The sequence below is a fragment of the Rhipicephalus microplus genome, chromosome 1 (genome assembly GCF_043290135.1).
Source record: "Rhipicephalus microplus isolate Deutch F79 chromosome 1, USDA_Rmic, whole genome shotgun sequence".
In the NCBI taxonomy this organism is placed as follows: Eukaryota; Metazoa; Arthropoda; class Arachnida; order Ixodida; family Ixodidae; genus Rhipicephalus; species Rhipicephalus microplus.
In genome coordinates, this window is record NC_134700.1 from 271402807 (window position 1) to 271414702 (window position 11896).

At 41.6% G+C, this 11896-nt stretch overlaps 1 protein-coding gene across 1 annotated transcript; it reads left to right on the plus strand.

Moving 5' to 3' along the window:
* Nucleotides 1-23: 23 nt before the first annotated feature.
* LOC119188172 (histidine protein methyltransferase 1 homolog) lies at nt 24-9182 on the plus strand. The gene is made up of 7 exons (XM_037436093.2): nt 24-368; nt 431-578; nt 649-737; nt 1144-1215; nt 2501-2628; nt 6110-6208; nt 9008-9182. Exons 1-7 carry the CDS (start codon nt 225-227, stop codon nt 9168-9170), a joined length of 843 nt encoding a protein of 280 aa, XP_037291990.2. The 5' UTR covers nt 24-224; the 3' UTR covers nt 9171-9182.
* Nucleotides 9183-11896: the final 2714 nt, after the last annotated feature.

Consider the following 11896-nt stretch of genomic DNA (forward strand, 5'->3'; position numbering starts at 1 on the left):
CGCGCTCCATAAGTGATGGCGTGCCGTTTTCTTGAACACACATTTGTTAGATTAACGCTATTTATTCGATGATACCTTGTTTTAAGACTCTTGCGCCAACACCGAGTTATCGTACAAATGTTATAAGGGTCGCATTCTAATGCTGTCAACTGTAAATAGCGTATCGGAACTTAGTTTGCGTCTGAGCTCCCGACGTCGTAAGACGAAGAAAATCGCTCCTCGATATGTCTTTCTCGTTTAAGTTTGATATACCAGATGCTGAAGACGCGGACCTTGAACAAAGCGAGCCGACTGAATCAGAGTGCAAACACTTGACCAAGCCTGTTGCACCTTTTGAGGAGGTCGTGCCGAGCCACGAGCTTGAAAACGTGAGACGTGGACCTTGCGCTGTGCGCCTGCACGAGGCTCAATGTATGCTTTGAAATTTCAGCTCCATGAAAGTTTGGAGAAAAGCGTGTTGGACTTGACATCTATCAAGGTTACATTCATAGTTGGTGGCCAAATGGAAAGTCTCCTCAAAGGTGATGTTCTTGAGGCGGCTGAAGGAAATCTTGACATAATCCCCAGTGTTTACGAAGGTAAGTGCATTATTATGAGGTTCTGTTTGAATGTTTCGCCCTGCTAATGAGCAACTATTTCTTGTTCAAGGTGGTATGAAGGTTTGGGAATGCTCCATTGATTTGACGGAATACATTGAAAATCATCTCAGCATTGATGATGAAAGCAAAGTACTTGAGGTAGGTTTCTGAAATATGCCCTAGTGCTCTAGTGCTTTTTGTTATGCCTAGCTAGTAAGGTCAGGGTGCAAAAATGCAAAACAGCGATCAATTACGCACCGTAGTGCCTACGTCTTCCTCGTATAATTTTATATATCAGTGTATATATGCTGTAGTAGTGCACGCTGCGCAGATGCTTCATGAAAAATATTTTTTTTCTGGTTGCAACTTTCGTAATGCTGTCGTAGTGTGTTGTCTTATTATTTAAGAGTCGGTAGTGGAACTAAGGATAACGGTAAATGTCGCATCTTGCAACCAACAATAAATGAGACTTCAAGTGCTTATGGTGTGAATGGCACTGTGTTTATTATATTAAAAATAATAACAGCCTTTGATTTAATTGCCTGTTTGTGCAATATTTTTCCAGCTTGGTTGTGGTGCTGGCCTTCCAGGCCTCTTGGCCTGCCTCAAAGGAGCTTTTGTAGACTTCCAAGACTATGTGAGTCAGGCATGACAGTTGTCTTGTAACCGCTTCTATTTATTTTATGCATTCATAAACATCATATAGATCCAACGCAGCTTTTGAAATGTACACCAGATTGTCTTGGATTATTATAATTAAATGCTTTTTAAATGGATATGATGTCTGCAGTTTATTTCACAACATCAAAGAAATTATTGTAATTTTTCTCGTCTTGCAGACTATCTTTGTTTGACTTTGCTGTATTGTGTCAGTGACTGTTAAACAACATGTTTTGCAGTACCGTGAATGTGCCTCTGATTGAAGCAGTTTTAATTTGGGAACACCTTTGGGTCATATGATATCAGTAGATATCGCACACCTCCACAATGATGTTGCTTCCTTAGCCTTAACCATGCTTTGCCAGCATGACCTCAAAGACCACAAAAAGTTATCCATATGACCATCAGATGTGCTTGCTATAAGATCAGCCAAATTTACTGTTACACTGTCTAGGATCTCTCCTGTTTACACAGCAAAAAAAGTGTCCAAGCGCTTCCATAACAATTTAAAAAATAGACAGCGAAAAATAAACTTAGGCCAAGCTTTTCATGTAAGAACAGGTTCACCTCAGCATTGGTAGTTCCACAACACTGCCAGTTGCTTCTTAATAATACAATAATAATACAGTTTCTAAATTCTATGAGAAAGCATTGTTTCTGATGATGTATTGTTTGAAATTGCTGAAAATAATATTGACTTCTCTGGACATACAAGAATCTACTGTTTGCAGTGCTAATCATGTTAGTTCCCTGGCTTGATGAGGAAAGACTATCACAGTGGATCAGTTGCCATGACATTTTTCTGCTGAGGTCACTTTTATAGATTCTGTTCTTGTCTATGGCAGTTGTTTTAATAGAACGAAGTTCTATTGGAGCGAATTTTCAAGCTTCCTGATCAATAAAAAATAGGACTGTGGTAGGAAACAAAAAAAAAATCTGAAAGATAAAGGTACCTAGTTTTACTTTCAGTAATACGTAACTTGGGAAAAGTCAATATTCATTACTTCCAGTGTAACGTATTTTCAAAATTTTAGTGTGAAGAAGTGAGAGTTGGTGTCCTCAACAAGAAGCTGCTGCTGGCATTTGCGGAGGCCTGTTGTAGTATTACGACTCAAACAAGGCTAATATTCGGCACAACAAACGAGAGCAATATCATTTCTTGTAAGCTATTTAACAGAGTGCAAGAAATGTGTGGTGTATTACTACTACAAATTGCATCATGATGCTCTGTAAAGTGCCTTATTTTCTTTTTATTACTTCAGAACAAGCAGGTGCTGGAACTGATCACTATACCTAACGCCTTTTCCAACATTGGCATTCGGGTGAAGAAAAGGTGTCATTTCTATGCGGGCGATTGGAGTGCATTAGCAGACAACATTGCACCTTCCAAGTAAGAGCATTAATGGATGTTGTTACCACAAACTAACCAAGCCAATGTAAAATCAAAAGGTGGGGAAGAAAAAGGGATGAAACTTATAGTAACAGGGGCAAAAGGGCATTATTGCTAATCAAAGATGCAGCATTACATTGACAAGAATGCAAAGGGAGAGAAATGGAGCGGGGAAAATACGTATCTCTCTATTTCTGATACTAATGCTTGTCCCTGTGTTCCTGCATAGATTATTTGCTTATATTTCCATTATTGTGAATTGCCAACTTGCCCAATCAGTCATTCTCTCTATTCTTGTCATGCAGTCTTGCATTTGAAGCATTGGAATACACTCTGCTAATGATTAGCCAACTTTCCTTATCTTTGCACCTAAATTCCTCATGCGAATAAACAGTGAGTATATGCCAGTGGAAATGTTGGGGAATGGGGGACTTTGGGCACATTGTAATAAAGGGTCCGTAATGAAAGCAGTGCGCGTGATTTTATTGCGATGGAACAATCCATGGCAGCGTGGCGAAACACATCGGGCGATGTATTCGGGAACTTTCTGTTCCAACGCAGCCAGTCTATAGTTTACTCCTAGCAGTGCGAGCAAAAAGGCATGCCTCTGCATGAAACGCTTCTTTCTACTTTCTTTCTACTAAAATGGCGCGATGGAGCCTCCACTTAAACAGCAATACGCTATCAAATCTTGCGTGAAGTTAGGAAAGAATGATACTGTAACATTCCAGATGCTTCAAGAGGTCCGCAAGGATCGCTGAAATTCAAGGTCACAGTCTGGCAGGTGCCTCAAAGTGTTCAAGGAGGGCCAGGAGGAGGTCACTGCTGAATGCTGTTATGGATGCAGAACAATGACAAGAAACAATGAAAATATGGATCCTGTGCACCAAGTTTTGCATTTCGATTATCGACTGATCTCAGTCCAGCAAATTGAGTTCGTACCGCGTGAAAAAACTGTCAACACTGCCTTTTACTGGAGGCACTCAAAATTGGAACACCGGGTCATGCACTTGAGAACCGACGCCAAAGCCACGTCAAGCCACGCTATGACAATACCCCCAGCTACATGTCCTTATCGTTACCAACTTCCTCTCTCGGCGCAATACCCCAGTGTCCTTTCCTTTCGCAGGCCTTTCCCTTCGCAGTTTGGTTCCACATGACTTCTTCTTTGTCTCTATGACTGAAGACACAGCTGAAAAGAAGGCATATGGGAGAGCGTGAAAGCATTCAAAAGTATTTTACAACGTTCCTTAGAGACATTCTCGTAGAGGTCTTTTAGTGTGCCTTCCAGGCATGTAAATCTCGTCTCCGTTAATCTTCTGTTGCAGGGGTACAGTATTTTCAAGAATTTCAACAATTTATACAGGTCCTATCAATATATTTTTCCCAGATAATGCACATTCCTTTCATGACGTACCATGTATGGTCAGAAGACTGTAGATGACATCAATGACTCCTTCATTCTGTTCTGCAGCAGAATCTGAGGGTACAGAAGTTACGATTACCACTCATTGGAAACAGTATGTGTGAACTAAAATCACCTGCTTGTGCATATGGGCATGACAGCATGCATGTTTACTTGCCATAGTACCTCTGCACAGATGCACATTATCCTGCAGAGTTTGAGGACATAGATTATGTTCCATTTTTTAAAACTTATTCTTTTGAATGTATTTTTAGTCAACATTTGGTGTCACATGAGAGCAATTGAATAAGGTGAGGAGTAAATGGCATGGCAGCATGTCGGAGACGTAGAGTGCTATTACTGTTACTGTGCAAGTGGTTAAGCAAGCCGCGGAAGGGGGCTAGCCTGCGCTTAAGAGCACGGGCCACTGACATTAACTGCTCAGCTTTCATTGTTGAGGGAGCATTCCAAACATAATGCAGCTGCATTGCAGTGAGAATAAGATGCTAAAATGCTTATGCACTATGCATTCGGTTCACAAGGGCCCCTAAGCAACTTCTGATATTTTTTCAAGCATTTCAATTATAAACATGTACATTGTACGCAGAATGCCATCACAATTGAAGAGGCAGAGCTGTGAGCTGTGGGCGCTCCTCTAATTCCATGAAACAATCCCTCCTCCTCTTCAGGCCCTTCCTGCCTCCGTGTGATGTAGTGAAGTGTAATTTGCGATGCGGAGTGCACGTGATGCTGCGATTGTTTAAATGAGAACCTATGACTTCCGGTTAGGCTACAAGCAGCTGCCCGCATGCTTTGTTGTTCGCCGTGTTACAGTGGCAGGGGGCTCCTCATCTTGCGCGCAGGTGCTCTGGCGCTGCGTGTCACTGTGCGGATCCATCATGTTGGTGGTCCCTTGAAGGTTTGAGCTTAACACAGGTCCCATACCGACATAATTTGTAGGAGCACAGGCCGGTGTGGCAACGATATTTAATCAACAAGCATGGCTTTGACGAACTCGCAACAACTAGAAGTAGATTGTGTTTCAAACAGCACATCAGCGCTGACATATGCCGCGCGAGATTGGGAGAAGTGAGGAGGGCAAAGAGGCTTTTGGAAAGGAGACCGGCGGAGAGTAGCGAAGGAAAGAGCGAAAGGAGCGACTGCTGCGTTTCTATCATCGAACATGTCTAACTCCACTATTATGACATAAATTCAAAAAATTCTTACGGCTACTTGTCTGTTCTAGACTTCTACGCAACTTCCTCACCACCTCTACATTTCAACCTCTGGGTTGTTTAGGGGCCATTCGAGGAATTCAATGTGGTCAAATTTGGTCAGACATTTCCATACTACTGCAGCCCTAAATATCATATAATGATTTTCGTGCATAGAAGCCAAGAGTTTAATGTGTGCATACATCGGGGTCCTTTTTTGGATAAGGTTAATAATACCCAAGTACTCATCTTGCACGTTTTCATCTTTACACGTCCGCGGTTCTAGCTACATCTCTACATGTCTTTTGCTAAGAAGCTTGTTAGAGCTAATGAAAGCTTAAAAAATTGCCAGTTACAGAGCCTGAATTGCTGTGAAGCTTGCTTTGATCTTATATTCTATTCAGTTATACTCGGTTTAGCCTAATCAACATGTCATTGTGCTTGACCACTAAGTCAACAACAACCTGTGAGGTAAAAGTGGCCTTGTCTTCTATGTTATGCTCAACAGGCAAACATTTTTCGCGTGCATTACACTCTTGCTGTCTGTCAAAATGGGAGAACTCAGCATTCATTGGTTGCAAGTTGCTGCCGCAAAGTAGATTGTGCTACTGCAAAATAATAACTTTGCCAGTTACGCCATGCACCTAGCAACAGACTTCAGACTTCAAGTTTGTTAGATCCAGAGAGGTGGTATTTTGTGCATTGTGGTTGAGGGCATCTTTTTTCATGTTTAGTCTGGTTGCAAGGCCTGCATGAATCTTCTGAATGTAAGTTTTTTCAGTAATAGCATTTTTGCATTATTCTGAGAGCTTTCTGTGTAAGTGAGGTAGTGAAATGTATTAACTCTTCTTTTCTTTCACAGATATGATTTCATCTTGACAAGTGAAACAATTTACAACACCACCAGTTACCCATCCTTGATTGCAGTGCTGAAGAAGGCAATCAAGCACACTGGTGTTGTGTATCCTTTGCTGCTTTGTCTAGCTCACGTGAAATATTTTGCCTGGCAAGAATGTTGGTAGCTTTTAATAGTGCACACACTATAACTTCTTGGTTACATTTTCTAATGGGCAGCAGAAAAAGAATGCACAGTTCAGGAAATTATAACGTCTGATAACAACTGCCTGAAATGGGACTGGCATTACACAGTATAAACATCAAAGAAACATAAGAGAAACATATCAAAAGACTTTAAAGGAGCCCTGCAGCAATTCTCCAAGAAACCATTGAAGTCCATCATTAAAAGAGTTTGTTGCTTCACAAATCAGTTGCTGTAAAACATTTGTACATAGCTTGAACGTAGTTTTGTAATGTCTTGCTCAATAAAAATTTACCCAACATCCTCATGCTTGACAAAACATCGATTCCCGTAATACTTGGGATCTGCCGAATTTGGAAAAATCTAGCAAATGTGGAGTTACTGAGATTTGTCGCATGCTTCTGTCATCTCAGCGAGCACTAGAAGCTAAGCTGTGAAAGATGGCACTAGAGAAGAAGTTAGGTCAAGCGTGCGTCGTGACCTTCTGCACTTTTTCAGTTTTTTTTTTTCTCTTTGAATGTGCTGCTTACTTTCAGTGGGGTCCTGAGTGCTGATGTGGACATATGGCTGCCTCCCAAAGCGTCTGCAATAAATAACTAGGCAGGTCGTAATGCTCAAATCAGCCAGTGGCTGTGAATTTGAGTACATGGCATCATTTGTCAAAAGAAGAGGTAACAATTTCTAGTTCACATTGAGTATTAATTGTGAATTCCAGGATGCTTGCATTGCCATAATGTGTGATCTTGGAAGCCTCGACTGTTTTGATCTGCAGCGTTTTTTGAGCAGCTGAGAAAATGTTGCAGGGCCCCTTTAATACGACTGATTTGTTTTAACATAATAGCATTAAAAAGCACGTTTCACAGAAATTTCTGCATTGTTGTCAGCTTTGTTGGTCCTGAGTGAAAAATCATCATCTTGTCCATGGCTGAAAAATCGAGAGATGCGAAGGAAATATTAAATAGCTAGAATTCTTGGGTCTGAGTGAGGATCAAACACAGGCCACATGCATGGCAAGCAGGCGTTCTACCAGTGTCACGTGATTTTCTGATACTGCTCTTGAAAAACATACTACTATATATTAATGTCATGTTGTACAAAGAGTCTCCCCAAGACATTCTATATTGCGTGGGTGAAGTTTAGAATTGCACCAGGTATCAAAACACGTGAATTGAGCAGCGAGTGGGTGTTTTAAAGGCCCAACCATTACATAGCACTCGGACATATTTAATCAGCAGCAGCAGCATAACCATCAACAAAGTGAACAGTTGCATTGGTTTGCCTGTTGCGCCCCACGAACGCATAGTGGGCCCTTTGCTGATTCAAAAAAGGAATAATTTTGGGGTAGTGAGCTCCTAACAAATGCCTTAAAAAATGCCTGTGGTTGCAACAGGCATTCAATGATACTTTGGAATGGCCAGCGCTGCGCGCACAGTAGTTCCGTTTCCTTACAGCACGGTTGAGGTATGCTCCGAGAATCGAAGCAGGCTAGCAGTTTCAAAGACAATGCACATGAAGCGTGATTTCGCTATAGGGATGTGCCCTTGAAGATAAAGTGCAAGTGTCCTCCCAATTTTTACAATGCATATCTATAATCCCAGTATTTTGATGTTTATAGAGACATATAAGAAGAGGCGTAGGGTAGCGCAGTAAGCCCTGTAGGTAAATGCGTCATATAACATTGAGCACAAGTTACACAAAGATGTGGATTGAGAACATACGAGGAGTGACTCTAAAGTAATGAGAATATTTTTATTGAGCTGGAATCATAGCTAATGCTGATGCATGCTGCTATGTTTGTATATTATTATATTACTGTCCCCATTGGCTTGTGTAATGATTTTTTTCTAATTGCTACATTACTTTCTAATCAGTCTTTGTTGCTCTCTGCATTGCTTTGCATCAGACATAAAAAACAGTGTCTGAATAATAAGTTTTGTGTTCTCATAGAATTTCTTGTTGTGTCGAAGGGCTTCTCTACCTTAAATTAGGTGCTGCATTATGAGGCCTCACCAAGAATATGGTCCATTCAAAATTTACTGTGTGTTATAAGCAACAGCAGTAAACAATCACTGTCATCAGGTAATTGAGCATAGAAGTAATGTTGAAAGCATGACCCTTTTCTGGTTGGTTATGGCTAAAATATAAAGGCCAAAAGGCCTTTATATTTTAGGACACAGGGTACGTTGAAAGAATCAAACACATGCAATTCAAAAGTTACCCTTCTTGCCAGCACCATCAAGTAATAGCTCAGTGATCTCTTATTGTTTCTCCTAACTGTTACTTCTATCATTTTATGTTCTATTGCACGGTGCATAGTCATCAACTTTTTCTCGAGTTGCTCTGTTATCCTCCACGTCCTGCCCCATATGTTATAATCGGCAGTACGCAGTGATCGTATACTTTTCACTTCCGTGACAGTGGAGCAGATTTCCTGACATTATTTGGGAGTGCCTTCAATGTAATCCTGTGCCCCGCCGCCTTGGTCTAGTGGCTAAAGTACTCGGCTGATGACCCGCAAATCGCGGAATCGAATCCTGGCTGCAGTGGCTGCATTTTTGATGGAGGCGAAAATGTTGTGGCTCATGTGCTCAGATTTGGGTGCACGTTAAAGAACCCCAGGTGGTCGGAATTTCTGGAGTCCTCCACTACGGCGTTTCTATGGTGCTTTTGGGATGTCAAATCCCACTTATCAATCAATGTAATCCTTAACAAAACACAAAGTCTTGTTGCTGCAAAGACTTGCTACTTTGGAGTTGGAGGTGGCACAAGATTGTTCGAAGACGCTTTGGCTGTAGATGGATTTTTCAGGTCACGGGTTGTTTTCACCACGAACTCTGGTGTACAACGAGAAATTTTGGAATTGCGTGTTGCACCTCTACCTTGACATTGTCCACAGGTATGCAATAAACTGTCTTGTGCAGAGCATCCTATTAATGTCTTACAGCGTGATGTGTGCTTTTTATGTGACTTGCCGATTCTCATGCATGTTGTTCAAGGCATGTATGGGCGGTGGAGAATACTGCATACTAGTAAGACCAAAACACCGGTGAATATCTCTGCAAGAAACGATATCATATATATCCACATAGAAGAGTTGCCATTTTATAAAAGTGGTTCGGTGTGTAAGATGAGCGCTAGAATTCGTGTTGGAAAGATAAATTACCTCTCAAACCTCTCTTATGTTTCATTGGCAGCTTCAATATTATGACCTGGTACACGACGCTTTAATGTTCGCTAGAATGGTTTTTGCCCTTTGGCTTGAGGTAACTTGCACAGACATTCTTCCACCGGCCCTGCAGGCCTAGAGTTTACTTGTTTTATCTTCAGTGTGCTCACCACTTCTTTAGCAGGAACGTAGGCTAAAAGGAGCATTTTGTTCATACAATATAGACATCTGTAAACAGATAGACCATATAAACCCATGAAGACGTAAGTTTAATATCCAATATCAAGTGAAGCAAATGTTTCTGTGGTTTAGCACTCGTTTCCGCAAGGCATCCACAGTAATGTGATGTGAAAGATTTATATGTGCTGTAACAGACTAGGAAATTTGTGAACTGTCAATGAAATTCAAACCGTAAAAATTCATAGAGAATCATTTCCTATCTAAAATGAAAGATGTGCAAAATAAAGGCTCAAAAAAAAAAAAAAGAAAATGACTGCTAAGACTGGGGATCCAAGAGGCAGCCGTATCCAATGTGCCGTGTCCATCCAACAAAATAAATAAAATTAAAAAATAGTGCACAAAGATAAAATATTTAAATTCTAAATTTTACAGAATGTAAAATGTAGCCCAAGGAAAGGGCTGTGTTATGATGCATATAAAAATGCAGTGTACAAGATTGGGGCTACACTGCCACGATTTGTCCTGGTCCTCTGCGAGGTGCTGTGCGTTGCATTTGCTTGTGATCGAACTCCATCTGAGTAGGTGCTTTCTGTAGGTGCCAATGGATATAAATAATTATATATATAAAATGTGAAGTGAACATTGCTGTTTGGTCACATTAGCACTGGTGCAATTATTTGTTCAATGTCTAGTGGTGATGGTGGGTGAGAAAGCGAATAATGAGAACCCGGGTTCGCCTATTCCAGCATGCAGTTGCAAAAACAAAGCTGCTCATGGCTCTGCAGGTACTGGTCTTCCGTCGTTCCTTCCAAGTTCTACTAAACAGAACCACATTGCCTGGTCGGTAAGGTACACATTACATGTAGTCGGTTACGTTACTCAACAATGTAACTAAGTTACAGTGACTGTTCCCAACTAAAAAATTGATGGCTACAATACTGCCGACGTGTGGTTGGTTGTAAGCAATCAACTACACATAATTGTTTACGTAAGTGACTGGTTGCAACAAGCAAAACATTGACATCCTCTGTTTCCCATATTCTCCTCGGTGATTAACTCGGTGTCACAGGAAGGCTGTAGAAACAGTGCTGCTCTTACGTGCACTCTATCAATGCTATTGCACTGTGTCAGAAAAAGTGGGGGCACAAGAAAACTCGCCCGACTCTCTGAATTAAGTAGCTACACATGACATTGTTTGTCACAATATCTTTTTGACACAGTGTCAAACTCTTACAAAAGGTTTGTTTATGTTGAGGGTCACCAGATCTGAATGAATTTGTTCCCGATAGTGCCTTTGTCACAGCAACTAAGCAGCATGCAGAGCTCACTTTCGACCTCGCTTGTGGGATTTCGTAGTGTCCTATACGGTGTAAACCATCACTGCTGCTGCGGAGACCTTTGACAACTGGAAACATAAATTATGTCCAAGTCTTGAACCTGCGCTCAGTTGGTTCGGCCCAGTGTGTTTGGTTTCAGGTGGGTTCTTTGATGTGCAAATGTCTCCCCAAGCCAGATCCTGTGTGCACAACTTCTTCCACTATGCTTACGAAATTCAGATCGCTCGCTGTGGCATATACAATAATTATCACCATTTCAAAACGGTCACGTGACCTGTGCTAGGGTAGCCAGGTAGTGTGTTGGAAGTTCCATTTAACATCCCTCCTCCCTTCCTCCTCCTCCCCAGGAAAACTCAATTTTGCATTTGATTATGTATATATATGCATGCATATGCACAAACATACTTAATGTGCAGTTGTCCCCCCCCCCCCCCTAAAATTTCATTCTGGCTGCACCCCCTCGTGAATTGGGCAAATACATGTTGCACAAGTTACTTTTAGAATTCCTTGATAAATTGGCTTGCTTACCGGAAGAGCATAGGCCGATAATGGGTTCATAGGAGACCCACCAAATTTTTGTGAATCATTGGACATTTATTGACTGTCTGCCCCTATAGAACTCCCGCAAAAATAGCAATGATAACATTGTAAGATGTTAGCCTGCATAGTTTATTGCCTGGCTTGCTGGTGCCTCAAACCAAATCTTTCCATTACCTGTCGGAGTTGCCTTTCTCATCCCCTCAGTGGCTGCATTGCCTTGTCCTCATCCATAGGGAGAAGGGCCAGTTTATTTGGCTGGCTATCCTGACAATGTCCTATTGTGCTTTTCGTTGAAGCTCGATCGGTCGGCCGCCCGTCAGAAGAGGGGGAGACCGTTCGTGCTAACTTTTGCTTTCTTGGTCCGGGCAGGGTCGCCGAGGTCGAACA